The sequence below is a fragment of the Pleurodeles waltl genome, chromosome 2_2 (genome assembly GCF_031143425.1).
Source record: "Pleurodeles waltl isolate 20211129_DDA chromosome 2_2, aPleWal1.hap1.20221129, whole genome shotgun sequence".
Lineage (NCBI taxonomy): Eukaryota > Metazoa > Chordata > Amphibia > Caudata > Salamandridae > Pleurodeles > Pleurodeles waltl.
The window spans coordinates 884,984,450-885,008,267 of NC_090439.1; the positions used below are offsets into that span (position 1 = coordinate 884,984,450).

At 41.6% G+C, this 23,818-nt stretch overlaps 1 protein-coding gene across 1 annotated transcript in view; it reads left to right on the forward strand.

Moving 5' to 3' along the window:
- GRHL2 (grainyhead like transcription factor 2) overlaps positions 1–23,818 on the forward strand; it is a 494,191-nt gene that overhangs the window by 317,351 nt on the left and 153,022 nt on the right. Inside the window, exon 8 of the mRNA XM_069220568.1 lies at positions 5,888–5,982. Within this exon, the coding sequence (XP_069076669.1) occupies positions 5,888–5,982 (95 nt within the window). The remainder of the gene's footprint in view (positions 1–5,887; positions 5,983–23,818) is intronic.

Here is a 23,818-nt window from a genome sequence, read left to right on the forward strand (position 1 = left end):
TCTACCGGCATCAAGGAGCAGCGGAATAGCTGATGGTGGGTTAGTCTAGATAGATTTTAACCTCACTGCGTGAAATGTGATCGCCGCGTCCTGCCGTTGCGCGCCCTGGGAAACCAACCGAGGGCAGCAGTTCAACGCCCAGACTCTAATTCGTCGGGTACCCTGAATTTCAGCAGGCATTAATTGTTGCGATTAACTAGTAGTATGGGGCTGTACTTGCCAGTGGTTAACAATGGCTTGATATGTCACACCCCAGACCTTTACAGGAGGTTTATTTTCAAGCTCCTCCTCCCTAAGTGGCAACTTCATTGCTCTTTTGTGGTATCATTTCTGCCCCGCACTGGAATGTCGGCAGGTATATAGGTTTAAGAACATGTTAACGTCGTCTTATTTTGAGTGTATTATTTGCAGGTTAATCGATGAACTTTAATTCATCAAAATGCCAGGGGCAGCAGAAGTGACATCACGCGCCTTTTGACCTTTGCTTTCACACTTACCTCTACACACACATTCGCACACTCGCTCTTTCACACATAACCACACAGAATTGCGCACACAACATACATTGAAAAGCATCTTTTACTTAGCAGCCAGGGGGCGTCATATTCCAGCTAATTTGAGTAAATAATGTAACATTATTCACTAATACTGTAATACAACATTAACAAAAACAAGGAGAGTGGAGCCCCAACAGACACCCATAAAGACCACCTGCCTATTCGTTCCTGCCTCTATTTTGTCACCTCTGTGGCCAAGAGTTGCAAAGGCAGTGCCAGGGTCACAGGGGCAAGCCAGGGGTCGCAGCTGCGACTCCTAGCGACCACTAAATGGCATCCATGGGCTCATTGGAAAGGTTAGGGACCATCAAGGGTGGGGTGGTGTGATCTAATATTGCATTGGATTGTGGGATCTAGTATATTTTCACATAATAATCTAGTGGGCACACATCTAAATAATTGCCTACTTGATCCCAAAACAACTTAAATCATCATTTAGGGTGTTTGAGAGTTACATCTAGTAGCATCTTTCCCGCTTTTGCCACTCTTGCATTAGAAAAAATCTTGGCAGCCTGCAGGTTGCAAAAATGCATGTAATATTGTGCAATTATTTACTGTTGGCTGCTGGAGCAATCACCTTCAACATGCATAGCCCAACTAGTAAGGAGTTGCAATATGGGGTCTGTTTGACAGGCTGCTTGCAGGGTGGGATTGCTTCAGCATGGTCCAACATGGGCCCACTATTCTACTCCCAGAATTCTTTATGTTCTCTGTTAGTCACATGATCTCACTATGCAACCCTCAGAGCCCGCCACTGGCTCTTGATAGAATGAAGCATTCGATTGCAAAAGACATACCTCTAGCGCCTTGAGACCCGCACGGGTGAGTAGCGCGCTTTATAAATGTTAATGATTTGATTTGATTTGATACATTTATAGCAATCCAAAATACAAAAACTACCAACCTATTGCACCTCTTTAGCAGACAGGCCGCTCATTCATCCCTTTGATCTTGTGTCCTCTTGAGCTTCACCCCGCCCAGAGCATGGGTGCAAGAAGCACAGGGTAAGTAATTTGATCTGCCACCTGCCCTGCAGCACTGTCAGTCCTTCTCCTGTTCTGAAATTCCTTAAATCCCATAGTTTCTACCAGCCAATTCAGTGGTCCAAAAACGACACCACGTACATGGATAATGATATATTGAAATGTACTACCTTCTCATACACCAACATAAACCTAGGCTTGGCTGGACCAGTTGTTTATGAAGTCATAGTTTAGGTGAAAAGAAGGATTTACATAATATCTGACTGACAAAGCCAGCAGAGGTTTGTCACCTTATATTTCCATCAAGGTTTTCCCATCTCTAGTGTGCAGTTTTCCAATATATTTTGGCATTGGATTCAGATATGATATTACATTTCCACAGATTCAATCCCTTCACTTGTGGATAATTGCCTCTTAATGCGGACTCTGGATGTAAATGTTTCACCACTGTGGTAGACTGAACAACACAGAATGGGACCTATGTCCCAAGGTGCTTTGCTACCTTTATATAATAATCAAAATATTGTCTGGCACAATATTGTGTCCTAAATATAGTTTACAAAAAAGTCATCAAATTAGCAGTAGATAATATAAATTCTACATCCAACGGGACAATATTTTTGTAAGTGATAGTTGGGATACAGTAGTTCTGTGGACAATATTTAGCCAACCACATACCGACATACATCCCGCCTGTCTTACACAAATATTATTTCAACCTATCGGCTTCATGCTTACATGAACTTCTGATACATAATCATCAGAAGACTTGCTTAAAAAAGCACTAGGTTTGAAAGTGATATCAGCCGTCCAATATAAATGGAAGGTTTTGCAGAATTTCATATCAGTTACTAGCCAGTATTTGTGAAAATGTGTCTTATAATCAAGATCAAGCTAATTCCTCTGAAAGTGATAGTATGAAATTGGGGTATATGATGAGGGTGGTGACTGGCCATAACCTGGTGTATATGACCTTGTAGCCTTGGCTTGCCAGGGGGTTTATTAATGTGATCAAGTGATGGTGCACAGCACCCCAAGAGATTTGCTGGAGCTGGAAATTATGTGTAAAGGAAGTGTTTGTATTTCATGCAAATTCGGTCAAAACAATGGACGATGGCAACGTCGAAGCTAGGGTGCCAATGGTCCTAAGGCAAGCAGGTTTAACTGTCCCACATGATCTCCTATTGGGTATCAAAGGACAGCTACAATTAGAGCCCTCACACCTCTGGGCCCTGGTGCCACTACCCCTGCTTCGTTAATTATAGTTATGGCCACAATCCTTTGTATCACGTCAGCACGTCAACTCTATCTCTTTCCAGGTGCTCTAGACTATTAAATAGTTTAGCTCCATTTTACTTTTTTTAATTTAGATTCATAGATGGGTTTTTCTGCAGGTAAAATCCAATGACCCTTGAAGTATCCATCATCTGGCACAGCAGTATAGACCCTTAATAGTTTGACTGTATTCTTACAAGATGATTACATCCATTTGTGGATTGCCTGCGCTTTGAAGTTTGGTTATTGACTGTGGGTTGACCTTTCCTGCTTTAAGGTAGAGACATATACTAATGAGACTTGTTGGAAGACCATTATTATGTGTCCAGACTTAGATACAATGGGCCATTGGATACAACTCAAATGAGGTGACAGTAGTGGCCCACTATATTTCTTCTACTGGAGAACCATATTCCCATGCAGTGAAAAATCCCCCTGCCTCTATACACCATATGCCGCTCAGTTTAGACCTCCAGACGTCATTGGATAGCACAATACATTCGATCTCCATACATTTCCACTAATTCAGAACACAAATTACAGAGAGCACACTGATAAGTAAATAAGTCTCAAAGTATAACATATCTATAATAGGTAACATTAGTACAGCCATCAAGTAACACAATTTAAGGATTATCCATTTGATTAACCCAAAAAAATTCCCAAAATTAAAGCTACTGCCCACTGTATATTTGCTCCATTGTTACTCATACTCAGTATCAAACGGGTACCATTTTTGGATGAGGAGCAGTTGATTAATCACCAATTACATTTCATATTTGGGATATATAGAACCTTGTGGCTTTTAGTACTGGCGGCTGGTGTAATTTGAAAATGGCTGGGCAATAAATGAATGATTGCAACCAAGTGAAACAAGTGGGCCGGACATTTAGGAAAGGGGCCAGAGGTGAGAGTGCCATTAGTGAACTAAGAGGCAAGACAGGAGCCATGTGAGCCCTGTATGTGTCCCTGATTCTGATAGAGCAACATTATAGTCTAGTAAATACAACACAATAGGTTTATGTACAGCTAGCAATCTAAACTCGCATGTTTGAAGCTGCTTTCATATACAATAGTGAAGAAAAATCAAATAAACTATTTGCCTAAGATCACACAATTTGGTTAAGTGGGGAAGCCACGATTAATCCAGATTTATGGTTCCACTTTCTACAAATCAGCCGCTAAACTGAAATCTGTTTGTCTCTCATTGTTATTGCAGTTTCTTTTCAAGGGCGCTGGAGTGCCACTCATCCTATTTGTATGGGTGTAGATGTTAATTTCATACAGACATTTCTTTTAGAATGCTAGGTAACGCCAGTGATGATACTTAGCATTCTAAATGAAATGTGGATGCCTTGAGCCAGTGCCTTTACTGAGCTTCCAGTCGGACTGCTAGTGCCTGCCTTATGGATGATGATGCTCAGAAACGGGTGTCAGGCAGACAGTCGGGCGGGTTTCCTGTGACACACGTGCTACTGCGCATGTGTCAAATAGAATGGTTTGCTGCATGCATAGAAGTGATTGCCAGGTAATACGGGCTGACACGGTGTCAGCCCTCTCATACAATGTTTGGGGGTCCTCGTAGAACGTCCAGTAATGACATGAGGCAGTGTAATGCTTTCAAACTGCCCTGGGCGGGTACAGTATAAGCCCTGCACTTCCGGGGGCTCCTTGCTTTGATCACTGTTACAAACACCTTGTCCTTTCCCTAGTTGTCAGTGGCTGGGGTCATTGAGCATGTCTGACACCACCCAATCCAATAACGACTTGGGAAAGGAAGTTTTTTTTTTTTTTTAAACAGCTTAAGCCTGTTACTTGCAAAGCATTATCTCTTTGCCTCTCTTGTGGTGTTTCTCTCCTCTGAAGCCTGGCTCTGAGGAAGCCCATAAATAACCAACCAAACTTTCATGTAGCTGCTTCTGCCTGTCACCCGCACCCTCGCACTACCCTCATAATGGACAGAGGAGAAAACATTAACAATTACGGTACCAATGAGAGACAAACAGATTTCAAATTAGTGGCTGATTCGTAGAAAGTGGAACCATAAATCTGGATTAATCGTGGCTTCCCCACTTAACCAAACTGTGTGATCTTAGGAAAATAGTTTATTTTACCGACCTTCATTTTTCTTCACTATTGCATCTGAAAGCAGCTTCAAATATGTTAGTTCAGACTGCTAGCTGTACATAAACCTGTTGTGTTTTATTTTCTAGACAATAATATTGCTCTATCAGACACAGGGACACTTATAGGATTCACGTGGCTCCTGTCTTGCCTCTTAGTTCACTAATGGCACTCTAACCCCGAACCCCTTTCCTGAACATCCGTCTCACTCGTTTCGCTCGGTGGCAATCATTCATTTATTGCCCCGCCATTTTTAAATCCCACCAGCCGCCAGTGCCTCAGATGTCATTAGACAGGACAAACCGATGCCGTTTCCCTGTGTGATCGTGATAAATACTCTTCCTGTCTGGTATTCCCTCTTTGGGGTCGTCATCCACAATACCTGTCTTCTTTTTAATCATTCTACAATGGTAGTGAAGAATGAATCAGAAACAATTGACTTCAGTCAGATCTATTTGGGAGTTTAGTGGCTCATCATCTCCATAAAGTGAATGTTGCCTTCCAACATACTTTGCTTCCCAATGTTGAGGTACTCACTGTTGTACTAACACTAAGGGTATTGCAGATGCCTTTGCTGAGCACATGTTGCTGGGGCAGAATCGTATCGCACAGAAAATAGAGGATTTGAATCATCACACTATCATGGATGTCTGATTTACACCAAGTATCTGTTCTACCCTCTCACATCGTCTTGATTGCGATTTTTATTTTATAACATAATTGGATGTGACAAATACAGGTCATGCAACAATTTCAATACAGATAAGAGACTTTAAAAGGGAAAATTGTTAACACGTTTATGTGATAACCAGGTATGCACAGTAAGCAACGCTCTACACAGTATATTTGTATTTTAACATATTAGTGCATTGGTAGTGAAATAATGCTAATAGACGATCTGAACAATATTTATCATTGTCTTTTCCATTGTTTTCTTCTACCTGACAGCGGACTACAAAGAAAGTTTCAATACAATTGGAAATATTGAAGAAATTGCATACAATGCGGTGTCATTTACTTGGGATGTCAATGAAGAAGCTAAGGTTAGTACTGGTGAATGTGTTTATGTGTTTACTGCCTCTGGTAATGGTCCATTCTGTGCCCACCCCAATGTCTTTAGAACAATGGCGACATTGTACCCAGAAACAGCTTTGAAAAAACAGTTCCTGTTTATAGAGAAGACTGAACACCTTGGCAAGTTTCTGAACTGCATGTTAAGTTTCAAAAATATTGTTCATCTGAAGCCACTGAAAATCTTGGATTTTGTAAGGTAACTTCTGTATGATCAAGAATATCTCTATGGTTAGGCTAAACTCAGTCCTGAAGCTCACACTGGAGGAGATTCCTCCAACCTAAGCATAGAGTTGTGCAGGAGGGTTTTTCACTCAGCGGGCAATATTCAGCATTACCTTCCGCATTTAAAGGATCTTCCCTTAAAACAGAACTCTAAATCAGGCCCTTTGGCTTTTGAGGAAAGCTGCATATGTGTTCCACTAAGCTAAATCCTTAATTGTATGTACTTCAAAACATATATGAAAGTAGCACTATTGGGCACGCACAGCACAGAAAGACAATTGTTTACATATTATTTACACAGTAGGCCCTCACTAGATGCCAGCTGGCCAGCACATTTGAGAAACACAAGCCTCTGGTAGTTCCCAAAATGCCTAGTTATTGCTATTTTATATAGCAACAACCTCACAGCTACCTTCACCATCTAGCAAGATTAGTTAAACAATTTCCTAAACCTCATTCGTTGCCTGCGCAACTCGATTTCCCTTAAACAGTCTAATGTTTTTCAAACATCATACGGAGTGTTCATTTGATAGACAGCAAATGTGATTTGTCTTTCTGTTGATCATTGAATAAACAGAATACTTGGGAGTGGTTTATAATGGGCGGGCGCAGGTTGCAAGTGTGTAAACATAGGACCTTGATCACATTCTGGAACACTGTTTGACCAAGTGACAGCAGTGGGCTTTTTAACCCAAGCTCTGTGGTGCTATAAAAGGTCCAAAGCATTATTAGTGTATTTGTGATCCTATTTAGACATGTGGAATACAACACCTACTTACTGTCTGTGCATATATGGTTAGTTGTATCCCAACCAATGCTTGCCTGCTGCATAGATCTCCTCCAGCGGAGTTTGCCATACTGCTCCTAAAAACAGGCACTGTGCTCCAAAGTGAGGAGAGCAACAGTAAATTAATATTTTACCTAGGCCAGCATAAATCCTTACATTGGCCCTGTGCATACATTGCAGTAACATACTCATGTTATAATTAACTCTCACAGTTTATTGCATTTAATTTTTGTAATTAGGCAGACCGACATCCTAACATAGTCTGCTTTTCTAAAATTAAATTAGAACATTTTCTGTCTCTATTTCACTTTAAATATGATGCAAATAGCTGCAGATCTCATGAAGAACAGTGTAGTTGAATCCCTGGACTATGGAGGAAATTCTACCCACCTGCAAGGATGAGGTATGCAGTGCTCTGTGATGTAGAGTCACAAGATTGTAGATGAATTGAGAACAGTTATCAATGCCTTGTAATGCTGTGGAGAGGTAACAGTAATTGATTCCTCAATGTGTGCCATCACCAAAAAAAGATCTACCCAGTAGGGAAACTTGCCTAAACTACAGGACTGAGGCCGTAACGTGAGAGGCAGAGCAAAGAGTGTGTGAAGGAAAGTACTGAATGATTAAGCCTGAACAGCTGGAATGCTTGTACTGCTTAAAATTCTGAATAAACTGTAACTTAGACAAAGTTTTGGATGGGGGAGCTAAATATCAGGCGTTGACATAGTCAATTCTGGAAACAAGCAATTAAGCTGACCAGAAGATAGCTAACCTTTTCAGGATTGACTGGAAGAATTGTCCTCACAAGACATAGCAAGAGAAGGCAAGCAGTAACCACAAAGCTGACTTGGTAGTCCAGCTCGAGTTTCTTGTCAAACCAGAAACCGAGATTCCTGCCTACACGGGGCAAGGAGGCCTAGCCGGCTAGGTGAGAATCTGGAATTCCAGAGACTGTCATTCCACAGATTGGTACATCAGTCTCATCAGCACGATCATGCTGCTGTTAAGCTGGCCATGGGAGTGAAAACAAATCCACATCGTAGCTATTCTGATCTCTTTGAAATGACACCATAGAGACGAGAGAAGCATCTATGAACTGGCTTCCATTACACATATGTTGTGTTTTTGGAGTCCCCTGGCTACCCTAGCTTATTTGGCATATAAGGTGAACAACACACCCTCTGAAGCACCGGTAAACCACTAAAACTATACGAGGCCCAATGTTTTCAGCATGTGTCCGGACTACTTTATCTGTTTATTTTACACGCAGCGCGAGCATGCTGCTTTTTACCTAGCGCGATTGTGCTGCGTTTATTTTCTTTACAACGCTAATAGCTCTAACTCGAGACCCGTTGCATTGAAGATGCTTGTTTCTTTGTACAATAGTAGTGAATACAATATACTATTTATATTTTATTATATAGTAATCTGATAGCTAGACAAATAACGTAAAAAATGTGTCTTTCTAAATTAACTTTAGGCCAGAAAATTAATAAAAACTCTAGAATCCCTCAAAATCACTCTCACCGCTTTTATCTCTTTCATTGTCCACTTCCGGTGTCTCTTTTACAGTAGCCGATTCGATCTCTTTCGCTCTACAGTACTTTATCACAGCTCTGTAATCCGTGCCTCTGTGGGGCTTCTCTACAATTAATGAATGTGTCTTAGTGCCACATTCCATCATCCAACAATAGTTCTTGACACTTTTTCCGAAATGTGCACGTTCCGAAATTAATGCAAATCTGAGCTTCTTAAGTTTATGATACATTTGTAGTTCTCAATTTACAACAGTTCTTCGTTTAATGAAAATACTTCTAATATTCATTCTATGTTTTTCCAGCATTTCTATATTCCATCAATGTCCATCAGGGCATGTGTTTCATTTAGGGCACACTGAATGTCTGCACTATGGCGCACCTTTAACCAGGTGTTCTGGTTAAAGGCTGGAGCATCAATGTGCTATTCCTAGGGCATGGGCTAACTCATGCCTGCACTGGGAACAGCACAGTAGCGAAAGATGGATCGCCTGTTTGAAGTAGCCCGTCCACTTTTCACAGACTCGGCCTCTCATTTAAAGGGGGAAAACATCTTCCTGAAGGCAGGTTAAATGAGTCATTGCACCTGACTGTGTGGGGGGTGTCTGAAGGGTCTCTGGGCCCATTGTGCCTTCCTCCAAAAGAGAACCCTTTGGCTGGGGCAGGGGGTTTGATTGTCTCTTCTATGTGGCACACAGTCAGCACACCTCCTTACACCCTCTCTACATCTGCACCCACATTTGTAATATGGTACAGACACAAATGCAAAATATCCTCTCACTTACAAGTGGGCGTTGCCTCTCTTTGGATGGCACCAGTGCGAAATGTGTGCTGGTATAATTCATATTACAAAAGGGTCTGCAAACCCATCTTTTGCCCCTTCTATAATAACACAGTGCCCAAGAGTGTAAAAACGGATGCACAGGCCCTTTGCACCCAGTGCACTTTGCATAACACAGTCCCACATATTCAGTTTCTAAACTCCATTTTTACCTAATCTAAACTCATTAAATACACAACAGTTCCTCACCCTTAGAATTTGCAGTAGATATTCATAGCATTAATGTCAAACTTATAAAGTTACAAATCTACCTTAATACTGTAAGTAATTAATTTACCCTATTCCTGGCCGGCTTTTGGGCTTTGCAAGAGGTGCGATCGCACCCGGCGCTGACCTCAGGGGGGGCGCTGTGTTTCGCAATAACTTCCGAAACTTGCAATTTGAAAGCATCTGCTGAAAAGTTCCTTGTGCATTTAGGTTTCCAAAAACAATTAAAATGTCAAGATACCTCTCGTGACTAATGTTCCTGCATGAGAGAGAGATATAAGTTTTGCCTAGTGGCAGCTTTGAATCAACAAAGTGTAACATAGAGGGTTAATATGCCTGCTGCAAAAACAGAACTATGGGGCATATTTAAGAAAAGTGACGCTGCACACAGTGCATTGCCACTTTTCTTGCACCCCTTAGTGTCCCCCTGTGTGCATCATATTTGAAATACGTTGCACCATGGCAGTAGTTTTTACGCTAGTCCGGCACTTTGCATCAATTTTCTTTGCATCATTTTTTGGGGCCCCCTCCAACAGGTGGGTGATCCCTTTGCATACATTATGCGTGGCGGTTTTAGCCTTCTAACGTCACATTAGTGTAAAAAAAAAAAATGAGACTAATGTGGTGTTAGAATGGCACTGGGGGCTCTTAAATATGCCCCTATGGCAGTGCTTAATTTGTGCTTGTTGTTTCCGGTGCAGAGCACCAGGACTTATTTTTGAGGGCTGGCGCTTATTTGATTTACTGCGAGAAAAAGACACATATGGAAAAGACGGAGGAAGAGAAAAACGAAAAAGCGTGACAATGGGAACAAGCAGAAATCCGCAAGAGTGAGCTGAAGGATCAAGGAGTGCCTGTAAATGGATTGAAGAGGCCTGAGATGGATTCAGTATTACGCTGCCTCTGTATTCCGTGTTCACACATTTAATTGGAGCAGCCTGGTGCTTAACAGGAGGGCTTTGGGCCCGGCACCTTTTTATTTTCAAATCAAGCACTGTCCTATGGGGCATTTTTGAAAAAAGTGCTGCTGCACACAGTGCTGTGCCACTTTTCTTGCGCCCCTTAGCACCCCCCCAACGCCACCATGTGGGCGTTATATTTAAAATACATCACACCATGACGGTAGTTAGGGGAATAGCGTCAGAATTTTTTATGCTAGTCCGGTGCTTTGTAGGATTAGCATCAAAAATGTTTATGCTAAACCTGTAAAGCACCCAGAGGCCCATTGTAACCAATTGAAGCCTTCTTTTAATGCCTGCTCTGAACAGGCGTTAAAAGGGCCAGAAATAAATGACGCAAAGAAATCTGTCAGATTTGTTTGCGCAATTTTTTTGGCGGCCCCCCTAGTGGGGGTTAGCCCCCTGCATACATTATGCCTGGCGCAGGAATAATGTAGCGCAAAGGGTTACAAAGTGGCACAATGCATGCATTGCACCACTTTGTAAATATGGAGCAGCGATTTTGGCCTTCTAACGCACATTAGCATCAAAAAATGATGCTAATATGGTGTTAAAATGGCAAAACAGGGCTCTTAAATGTCGCCCTAGGGGGCATATTTGCGAAAAGTGGCACTGCACACAGTGCTGCACCACTTTTCTTGCACCTCTTAGTGCTCCCCTAAAGCCACCATGTGAGCGCTGTATTTAAAATATGACTAGTGTCAGAATTTTTGACGCTAGTCCGGCGCTTTACAGGATTAGCATAAAAAATGTTGATGCTAATCCTGCAAAGCACCCAGAGGCCCATTGTAACCAACAGAAGTCTCCTTTTTTTAACGCCTGCTCTGGGCAGGCGTTATAAGTGCCCCAAAAAAATGATGCAAAGAAATCTGTCATATTTCTTTGCACCATTTTTTTGCTTCCCCCTAATGGGGGAATGCCACCTTTGCATACATTATGCCTGGCACAGGCATAATGTAGCACAGAGAGATGCATTACGCCACTTTGTGAAGATGGCACAGCGTTTTTGGCATTCTAGTGCACATTAGCATATAAAAATGACACTAATGTGGCGTTAGAATGGCGCCAGGGGCTCCTAAATATGCCCTTATATTTTGTGTGGCTAGCTGAGTGCATTAGTAAAGCCAGCCTTTATAAGTGCTTTAAAACACATGAATGCATGTGAAATGGGATCGATGGAGAGATGAGAGGCACATTTGCTGGGTGGTTGTGAGTGAAACCGAGGAGGAGGACATGGGGTGGGGGGGCCCACAATAACTGTCGCACAGGGCGCCACCAGTGGTAAAGCCGGCCCTGCTCACGGATCATAGTTTACGAATGAATATACCTTTCTTGTGTTCTTTACATCTCTCCCTGCATTTATGTTTGCTGCTGTAATGACTCTGGTTTCCCACCAGTCAGATATGAGGGAGATGCAGATGCTGGTAGCAGGTTGCAGTGTTAATTAGATGGTAATGGAAAAGCTTCAAATGTGTGCAGGGACTGAGACAGCGACTGACTGACTGAACGAAGGACTGAACGAAGAAGCACTTAAAGGCTAAAATGCCAGATCAAGAGACGCTTTTGGTCGGCACTACCACATGTCCTTAGAGGAAAAGAGTGCAGCATTTAGTGAAAACAACGTACCACACTGTATGATTAAAGCGGGTTTGTGGAGGCATTACTGTGTGATATGAGTTTATGTGTATTTATAAGCTGATGGACTGCACCTTAATTGCAGCAACAAAACACACTTTACAACACAACAACACCCAAAACCAGCACAATATAACAATAACACAACATAACAAAATAAAACACACCGCATCATTACAAACACATCAAGATGCAACAGATCAAACAGAAAAAATGAAAGCCACACGCTAGTGGAAAAATCAGCTCAAAAACAAAATCACAACCAAAAAAAACAACAACACAAAAAAGACAAAAGAACACTACATATGGTCATGGCAAAAACACACCATCACCATAGGACCATAATAAGACCACCGCATTAAATCAACAAAACAGCAATAAAAGCAAAACCACTGCACAACAAAATTATGCAGAAACAAAATATCAACAGGGCAAAACGAACAATAAAATATGACAACATACCAGCCCAGTGACAGAACTACACTGCACCATATCAGTGCAACACTAGAGTGTAACAACAAAAGACTACATTAACAATACAACAGCATAACAATATGAAAATGGCAAGTTCTTGAATTTTGCTACAGTGCTGTTTTGTGTTATTGTGCTCTGCTCTGTTTTGTAATTTTATTCTGTTACAGTTGAGATTTAGTAGTGGTTGTTCTTGGTTCTTTTGTGTTGTAGTTCTATTGTTTTATGGTTTTATTTTGTTATGTTGTTGTGGTGGGTTGTTTAGTTTGTTACTACATTTTTGTAGTTTGTAATGTATTGTTTTGTGTTATCTTGTAGTTCATTTTGGTGTTATAGTGGTGTGTAATTCTGTTGCTTTGTGGTTGTGTTGTCAATGTGTTGTTTCTTCTGTTGTGCCTGTTTTGTTAGCTTCTGTTAAGTTTTTATTGTGTTATGTTATCATGTGATGTGGTTTGTTCTTTCATTTTATTATTATATTGTGTGCTGTTATTGTTATACATTGTGGCTTACTTTACACATTTCACTAAATGTTGCTAGTTTCCAGTACATCTTTACATCATTCCAGTCAGCCTAAAAGTGGACCATGCCTTTCAATAGCTCTTCTCATGCTTGCTTTATATGAGGCAAGGCTAAAAGGAGTTACCGAGTCAGCCATCGCTGAGCAACTAACTGAGTTACCAAATGGTCGTAGAAATGGCGTTATGATCCTCGCTGGTGAGGCTCAAAGGCCATAGCCTTTTCAACTTGCTACCAGACTTTAGACCATGTGTGTGACATAAGAGTCAGCTGATTTAAGGGCCCCTAGCACCTCCTTGCGCCACATTAGCGTCATTTTTTTTTACGCTAATGTGGCCCAATGAGGCCGGAATTGCCACTACAAATTTACAAAGTGGCACAATGCATGCATTGCGTCACGTTGTAACCCTTTGTGCTATGTTATGCCTGTGCAGGCATAATGTATGCAAAGGGGGCATTCCCCCATTATGGGGGCTGAAAAAATGCTGCAAAGAAAAATAAAAGATTTATTTGCATCATTTATGTCAGCACTTTTAACGCCTGCTCAGAGCAGGCGTTAAAAGGGGGCATGCCTTTGTTTTCATTTGACCTGAAAGGCTTTGCAGGAGTAGATAAAAAATTTGTTACACTAATCTTGCAAAGCTCCAAACTAGCATCAAAAAATTTGATGCTAGTTCCCCTCACTACCGCCATGGTGCCCTGTATCTTAGATTTGGTACACACAAGGTGGTGGTGTTAGGGGGATGCTAAGGAATGCACTTTTCTTAAATCAGGGGCATATTTTCATGTCCGCTCATGAACATGTATGAAATTGCTCTTTAATAGGCTTCTCCCGGACATTTGATCTAAACATGCTTTCAACAGTTTGACAATTTCGCCTGTTATTGGCTACCAAAATATTTTCCGAGAGGTTTTCAAGCATGTGGCCCTTCGATGTCATTTACGACCACCTACTCCAATCATTGGGTGGGGCTACCACACTACACATTTTGTGGTGTCTGTGATGAAGAAAAGCCTGACTGTTCCTCCCTGCACCTACGTATTTGAATCTGCAGTAGCCCTGACATTTTATAGCTGCTGTTGCCTAATGGCCCACAACCTGTTCCTGTGTGCTTGATTGCACGTCCTTTGACCGTGAAACAGCACCACAACACTTTTATAGTGTTCTAGTACATGTGCAAACGTAGATATTTAACTCATTCAATGGCAGGGATGGGAAGAAACTAGCATTTTTACTATACGAAAGATACTGAAAATCCATATCAGGGGCATAGTTTCGGGGGAAGGGTGCTGTTTGGGGTGTTACAACCCATAATAAATGTATTTTCTGATAAATAGCTGGGTACGGGTGCTTTCAGCCAAGTATGATGATATGTCTGTCGATATCATCAGAAAGTTTTACATGCACAGAGACAAAAGGCACACACACTCATCTCCCTCATTGTTTTGAAAATCCTCGAAAATGTTGGCTATTTTACAAAATATTAGGGCACATTTAAGAAAAGTAGTGCTGCATCCAATGCAGCACCACATTTCTTGTGCCCCTTAGCGCACCTCTAACGCCACCATGTGTGTGGGCTATTTAAGATACGGCGCACCATGGTGGTAGTTAGGGAACTAGCGTCAAAATGTTTGACGCTAGATTGATGCTTTGCAGGATTAGCATCCAAAATGTTGATGCTAATCCTGCAAAGCACATTGAGGCCCATTATAAATAATAGTGTGCCTCCTTTTAACACCTGCTCTGAGCAAGCGTTAAAAAAGCCACACTAAAAAAAAATGGTGCAAAGAAATCTAACCATCCCCCCCCCCCAAATGGGGGATGTCCCCTTGCATACATTACGCTTGGCGTGAGCATATTGTGGCGCAAGGGGTTACAAAGTGGCACAATGCATGCATTGCGCCACTTTGTAAATCTGGTGTGATGGTTTCGGCCTCAGTGGGCCACATTAGCATCAGGAAAATTACACTAATGTAGTGCAAGGAGGCATCAGGCCCCCTTAAATCTGGGCTATTGTGTTTTCTGTCTTAGTACTCCTACCAAATCGCATTCCTCTCCTTTTCCCCTGCTCTTTATGTCCCTATCACGCACCCTGCTTGTCATATAATGTATTTTAACATCATGTGTCAGCCTGATTGTTGGAAAATCTTAAGCTCACACTCCCCCAATCCTACTGATTAAGCTACGCCCGATCCACATGTACTTATACCTCATTTTTCTGCTATTCAAAATATATACAAATAATATTTTATTGACTATAATATGCGAGAACATCCCCTGTAGATGCAGTAGGTAACAGATAAATATTTTAAATTGAAACAAAGAAACTGCTGTTTCAAATGTTAGAAGCAAGTCTATGTGTGCTCGGGTAGTACGTTACCATAGTAATTTACGTTTAGTAACGTACGTTTTGTGCAGCTTTGAGTAGACACTAGTGTTCAAACAGTTTAAGAGAGTGATTTCTCTAATTTTAGCACTATCTTCCAGGGTCTAAATGTCCCTGTTAGTGTTTGGCATAAGTCGTCTTTGGGGGTGATGTGCTACCACAGGTGAAAATATCCATGCAAATTAATGCAGATTCCATATATTGTTAGAGGTCTTATTAAAATTATGAAATAGCTTATGAATATATTTCTGACCACTACATTTATGGGCTGCTTTGTCTTGTTACATTGTAATATAAAGGTGTTCGATAATTCTGATAACTCTTAATCTTTAATTGCTGTACATTTATTTTGAATGTATAATATGTATCAGCATATATTACACAATGGACTAAGGCTCAGTTGCACATTTAGTATGAAAGGCACTTTTTTTAATTTGCCTATCATTGTTGACCCCATGGACAGATTTGCAGTGAGCTCTGCAGTCGCTTGACATAGTCATGCCAAGTTTTGTGGAGCTTTGTGCAGGGTTTAAAAGTTAAAGTAGGAGTAAAATACAGTGTTCTTACAATTTAGCACCCATGGGATCTTGGTTGTGCCTATAGGCCGAACCACTGAACGGATTTACACCAGACATGTCATGAAAATAGAACTTACTCAGAAATTGTGCTTTTGTTGGTTTGCTGTAAATCTATTCAATAACCTGTAATTTTGTTCAGATTCACAAAACCCTGCATCCAAAATGATGTCAGGGGACCACATATTGTTAGATCACTAAAATATAAGAGGTAAATTTCAGTACTTTTCGTTTTTTTAACATTAGTTCTTATATCATTGCAACACCTAACTACAACATCACTTTAACCTTTGCTTTCGTCAGTGAAGATCTAAGATCTTATTACCATATCCAACTATAATGTCCCTTTAACATTTGAATTTTTAGAGAATTTTTGGGGGTTTTAATCATATTGAATGTTGGGCATATGCTCAACCCTCTTCGGCACCCAAAGGCCAATGCCCCGGGCGGCCCTGCACCATCCCCTGTGGGTGGTCAACTGCTCCGTTGCACATGGACTGATCGAAAGAGCTTTAGTCTAACAATCAAGAAGCAGATCACTCACACAAGTATGTTTATAAATTTCAATACATGTGTTTGATCATTCACAGAGAGGTTAATATCTTAAATTAATGATATCCCAGAAGTAAACCGAAGAAGCAGGAATCAAGGTACTATTACTAACAAAGGCCCAGTGGACTCTTAACAAGGGTATGGCATATGCCAACGGTTCAAGCCACCAAAGCTCACCAGACAGGAAAAGGGTCCACTCGTGCAGAGTTTTTATTTGTCATATTCATGCTTAATGAACCAACATATATATCTGAAATATGATGCCTCATGTCAGCAGGTAGCAAGGGCAACCCACCTTGTGCAGCTGGTGAGATAAATAAAAGAGATCTGCTACGCACGAGTCGTGGTCCAGTGCTCAAAGCCTGATTTAAGTGTTCTGTTGTATGCAGGGTGCCTGTGTGTCAAGAGGACGAGTGAGGCCTCAATTATAACTACTTAAGAGGATCAACCCCAGAACATAAGAGTAATAAATCCTCTAGGTGTGTTAAGGAAGGTGTGCAAGCACTGACAAATTGTGGAAAGTTCTTTCTTTCAGTTCCATTCATGGCAGGCAAATCTCCCATGCTTCCCAAGCATACAATCAAATGCTATCAACCTATTTTCACTGAAGAAATCCAGCTTGTTTAAAAAGTTTTTAGTTGTTTAGTTCAGTCTAAAGCCTAGAGTATTACCTATTTCAAGACCGACTGAATCACTGTTTCTTGTCTATACACAACTATATAGGTGATCTATATTTTGAGTACATCAAAGTTCACCAACGTGAGTATATTTTTTTCTTTATTTATTAAGCCCTTTTGTGGAGCACGTACAAGTCCAAGAGCACCAACATGCACCAGCATGCAAATGCAGAGAATGTATATAAAGAGACAAGAAACACAGGCAAATATAACATTATCCATGGCATGAACGCAACAGTCAATAAGGGACACTCAAATCCCACTGCATGGAAGAAACAATAAGGTCCAGATTTAAGAGGGACTAGTGCCTCCTTGCGCCACATTAGTGTTATTTTGTTTTTTACGTTAATGTGGGCCAATCAGGCCAAATTCGCTGCGCCAGATTTACAAAGTGACACAATGCATGCATTGCGCCACTTTGTCACCCCTTGGGACACATTATGGATGCACCAGGCATAATATATGCAAGGGGGGCATTCCCCTGTTTGGCAGAGCTGAAAAAATGCAGCACGTAAATTTAAAAGATTTCTTTGCTGCATCTTTTGTGACATTTGTAAAGGCTGCTCAGAGCAGACATTAAGAGGGGACACACGATTATTGATAATGGGCCCTTATATACTGTTTAGGGTTAGAACCAACATTTTGGCTCTAACCCTGAACAGTACATCAATAGCATTAAAACCTTTGATGCTATTGCTCTCTACCCTGCGCCAGTTTAAATACGGTGCACACATGGTGGCGGTAGGGGGCAGCTCCACTTTTCTTAAATCTGCCCCCAAGAGAGTACAGGAAGGGAGCTGTGTTCATATTAAGAGTCAAATCATAGAACATACCAATGGACTCTTAAAGAGATGGTATTTGCAAGAGGGCTGCTTACAATAGTATTAAACACTAGGGTGAAAATGGTAATGTAATATGCACCGCAGAACTAAAATCTATTCAAGTTATTTAAATTTATATCGCCTTCAAAGTGACACTATTGGCATGCAGAATCCCTCCGCCATCATGTAAAAAGCAGCCTTCTGTGTCGTATCTTTCAAAGCACAGGTTTACTGGTTTCCTGAGCACCTTATTCCATGAAGTATGCAGGGTTAAGACTTTTGTCTACTGCCGCCTCACCGTGCAGCCTTCAGCAAGGTGCAGAGTTTGGTGCTGCTAAATGGTTAAACGTCTCCCAACGTCTCCCCCTTTATGTGCAGTAAGTGCAGGTTTATGAACTGGCCTGCTTTCCATTAGCTTATAAAAGCACACAGGACCAGGACCTTTGTTTCCCCTCAATAGTAAAACCTCCGGTAAATGTTTACATTTCTCCGTTGAAGCGTCATTAACTCGCGCCACACCCAGGCATGTGCACACAACAGCAGTCTGCAGCCCAGCTCGTGCTTCCTGAGCCATTTGAATGCAGGCGGGCTTCCAGATTGCCATCGCAAACTGCTTTCTTTTGAAGTGATGGTGACTCATTCACTTGACATCAAAGCCGTCAGGTGTGGTCTGACCACCACACACAGCAAGAAGCTCTGGAAAGGGGGCCTCTTGTAGCAAGAATGCGAAGGCAAGCCAAAGCTCTCAAGTTTTTAGAATCCCTAAGACTGAGAAGTAATTAGCATACTGGATGACATCACAAGAAGGGATGTCATACAACCTTTGACGTCAGTGACAACACCAGAAGTGATGTCATTGGTATAATAATAATAAAAAAATTAAGTAACACTATAAAATAGCCGTACAAACATAGTAGAACAGTACTCAGTTGTTGAGACTCTTCCTTCTTGTGCCAAAAGTGTCTTCCCCTTCAATTGAAGGGGTCTGTAGGATTTTTCCCAATGTGGTGAGATCATACATGCCAACAGACCCAATTCCGGCGAGGGACTCCCGATTTCTGAAGCAAAACATAGCTTTATTGTGGCTGTCTCCCGCCTAAAACTGCCTCGGCTTTCATAGTAATCGATTGAGGAAATATATTCTCCTGATTCTTTATTCTTTACATTTCCTATTTTCCTCTTCTAAAATGTTGGCATGTATGTGAGATGAGAAGCCTCCTAGTTCTCAAAAGTTGTTTCTCATAAAGTAGAGTTCTGCACAGTGTCACATTTTTAGTTAAAATTCCATACCAACTGCCCGCGTGTGACATTTAGTCTCCTGTGAATGATAGCTCAAAATCACCTCCAAATGTGTATTTCACTCCCAACGAGTAAGAGCTTTAAAGGATTGTGGCTGAGTTGGTCTTCTCTGGATTTGAACTTATGACCTTCAGATAACTTCTTATGTCAGAAGCTAGCATTAGCCCCGAGAGCCATTTTGGCATGTAAATTTAGCTTTCATTTAAAATCGGCCACAATGAAGAATAAAAAGCAAGCTGCATGGGTGGGGAAAACGACATTGTAATTCAATTGTTTGCACCCAATCAGAAGTTGATGAAAACTAAGGAGTTAGAATGGGGGAGAGGTTTCCAAAGACACCTACCTCTTGACCTAGCTGATATACTTAAACTTCTAGGTTATGACTTGGCTCACTCATTCTTCATTGATCTCCTGGAATAGAATGGGTGAGTGGTGTGCCAGATCTCGATTTAAGTGAAGTGTAAGCATGCGTTATTCCAAGCCAACAGGCACAGTGGCATCAGTGCTGGTGCATGCAGTGGCATGTGCTGCAGATGCATCGCCACACCGGTAGAAAAAAACATTTTCCCAACAAAAATCCCTCCATGCCAGAAGGGTGACCGTAGGGATTGTTGGGGGAAATCTTAATCAATTTCCAGGTCAGTTAACCTCTATGCTAGAGCTGTATGAAAGCTGCAATATTCCCTACAATATGTAATGATGGCTCAATGAATTAAGTGTGCATTCTTATCATATATTAGTGACCTGCCGGACAAATATTCATAGGTGGGCAGGGCCACCACAGCGCTGAGGTAATACCTTTGGGCACTACAAACATCTGTTATTTACAGTGTTACGAAGTACAGATATTGCAGCAACAGTGGCATGGTATCTAAACCCTTATCATCTCAAAATGGATAAACACCCTACAATATCAGTGGTAACAGCAGAATCAGTTTCAATGGATTGTAAGAACCATGGGTCACAGCAAGCTAATTTACACGAGTCCTTTTTGACATCTCTGCAGTCATTGATTTAATCTTGAAAGCCTTTTGGTCGGTTTGAGGTTTGTCAGCCGTCGAGCCATCCTACTCCTCTTGGGATGCATTGTTGCATCTTCATAGTGACCAGTCTCCCCCTCTGACTTTTACCTGAATCTGTGCTTAAATATATGTCTTCAAAAGGGATTAACCTCATGATAATGCCTTTGATTCCACGATTCGGGACTTTGGGATATATGTTTGGGGGCGAGCACTTAGCAAAATTGAAATAAGGTGACTTTATACAAGGTCTGCATTTTCCTTCCAAGGTTTTTTTCTGAATTTCCTACGTAACAGGATATTTGTTCACTTTCCTTCATTTCAGGGTCTTCCATTCCAGTGCAAGACAACCAACCCTGGTTAGATATTCCTTGGAATAAATCTCCAGTACACAGAAGATTTTCATTGATCCAGTCAGTCTGGTCAAACAGACTTGAGACGTAAACTGACGCATTCTTTTTAAGCCAGTGGATTGTGGAGGCCCGAGAAGCAATTCAGATCCACCCCACCTGGGCAACCGCAGTGCTGTAGGTGGCAAGACAGGGTGTTTTGCAGAGCTACATTTGAAATGCCACCACTATGTCTTCTCCCAACACACTCATTCAGCTGTACAGAATGAGCATGTGAGAAGCACATTCAGAAATGTCTATTATATCGTGTCTGCCTGAAGTGGCATAGTGACTTTTCTGTAAAGAGCACATTGTGGGTGGCACATAATCCAACTGTCGTCTGATTTTTGATCAATCAGCAGCACAGACCAGTCGGAGATCTATTGCTACCTGAAATTCTGTTGCTCTGGCAAGGACTGTGACATGGAAGAGTTGGACTCACTGGGGCCTAAAGATGTGCAATCAGAAAATAACCGCCCGGCTCTCTGTTTTCATACAGTCCTTGCATTCCCTCCTGCCCACACTGTGCTCCTCTAGCGCGCTTGTAGAGCTTGTTGTTAACAGGATTCCTGAGGGGGGCCAGGGGCTTAAAGGGTTTTATATAGTGGGTGTGTAAACTGCAAGGGTAATGCCTGGCTTCCATGTGGTGCACTCGGCCTCAGTAAGGAGTGTGACAAGAAGGCGTTGAACTTAGTGCAACAAAGGTTACTAGTAAAAAGGCCACCTTTATACCATCTTCGCAGTTTTTATGACACAAACTGTCCCGAGCACTTTACAACTGAATCAGAAGTTAAATTCTTTTAGTCACATGAAGATTAAGTGAATTGCCCAGAAGCACAGGCTGTTGAACCTAGGCCAGGATTTGACCCTGGATCTCTAGTTGCAAAGTCAGCAGATAGGTCACATCTCCTCTCCATTGGAGCAGGAAATGGACACACAGAGGAGAGTCCAGGACACGTCTTGGTGAGTAATGCGTGTAAAACTGAACATTTCCTTGACTTGGACTTTGCAATGTAGTTACATCACACAATACAATTTAGCAGTGCACATGCAAGATAGTAATATGGTGAGTTAATGGACACCATCTTCGTGGCTTGTTGCTTTCCGTGAGCAACCATGGGAAGCTTTAGTAAAGTATGGCCCTGGTGGTGTCTAGAGGAGCTGTTTTCAAGCTGTGTGTTGTGGTAAAGAGAGGGGGGGGGTGCGCTTTATTCTACCCTGCTTGTAATCAGGGGCTAGGGGATGGTAAGACTGGGTATTCACCTATTCAGACAGTACACAAAGAAGAACCTTTCCATGGAAATTAACAAGAAAGAGAAGATGCCCACTTACTCAGCAGATGCATTGATTTTGCTGGATTTTGTACAAAATATGGGTAACTGAGTTCTCCTTAGAATTGTACTGAACTCTGCTTCATCAAATTCCTACTGAAATGGTTTCAGCTGTGAATGAATTCACTGTGCACGCAGTCAGTGAGGCAAATTAAACTTGAGCCTGGCAGATCTCCTGCACTATTTACAAGTCCTGCTTGGGTGGGACCTTAAGTGTATCCTGTCGAGTGGCAGATCACAACCTTTGGTGAACCTCAACAATCCTGTGCCTTTGTGAACAGTAACATGCAAGGTAGTAACTGAAGCAAGACCATCTTAAATCGTGTTATTTGTGAAAAGGTTTTTTGAATCATAATGTTTGAGTAGCATGCTGAGGTTAGTGCTTGTGGGCCATGATGTGGTCTTAGCACTTTATAAAATAGAAACAGAAAATATATCAGGTGGGGGTGAGGGGTATTCATAAGGATCCCCATAGAAAGAAATCCACATAGATGGTAGTAAAGAGTGTTGAAGGCTTATTTTGTAACTCATTACTTCTTTTTTCAGTTGATGTTGTCCTTGCGCCAAGATGCCTCTGAGTGTCTATGCAATAATAAATACATAATTCATTCATTTAGTCATGAAGAGTTTCTTTGGAGTGGATCTAGATGCAAATTGGGCATACCTGTGAGCTTTGAGTTGATGTAATCGAGTTAAGATAGCACAGTGGTCTTATTAACTAATTTAAATTGTAGGTCAGAGAAAAAGGCTTGCTAACACTTTCATTAGTAGTCCAGCTAAAGTATATTACCGCCACTTGCTTTTTCTTCTTAAAGTTGCTCACGAAGATCTTACCTTATCTACTAAAGTTTGTTCATCGAGTGGTGGTCCATGCGATTATAGTTAGTTGCCTGGACTACTGTAACTCGCTTTTTCTTGGGTTGGAATGGTCTCCAAAAAAAGCTGCAGAGGACTCAAAATGCTGTGGCTAGACTTGCATTAGAACTTCCAAGCTTTTCTTCTCTCCAACATCCTCAAAACTTTGCACTGGCTTCCTGTGATAAAGTGGGCTTTCTTTAACTACCTTTGGATCGTGTTTAAAGCAGTCCACCGTAGAGGGCTGTATTACTTGGCTCCGAAGTTTTGTAATTATATTCCCTCATGTTGCCTTTGATCCTTGGGTGCCAATGTGATGGTTGTGCTTCGGATTAAACTGTTGTGCACAGGCAGCAAAGCCTTTTCTTTCATAGTGCCTAACCTCTGGAATAAGCTTCCATGTTCTTTATGGTTTGCCTCTTCCTTACTCAGTTTTAGGAAGGCTCGGAAGACATGGCTTTTCAACCTTAGGTCTAGGGCATTTTCAGTTGATCCCAGTGCAAAAACAGTTATAGTTTTTGCCAGTCTGGTGTTCTATTTTGCCACCTTTTCTCTTGCTTTTTTTTAACGCCAGGACACCCCTCTGGTTATTTGTTGAGCTCTAGAAGTGCTGGTAGCATAACATAGCATCACCCCTTTGCCATAACGCTGCTGTGTGCTTGCAGGCTCGGGTATTTGACCAGTACCAAGCAAATTGGTTTGGCAGACTACCCTTGTTTTGTAGGCC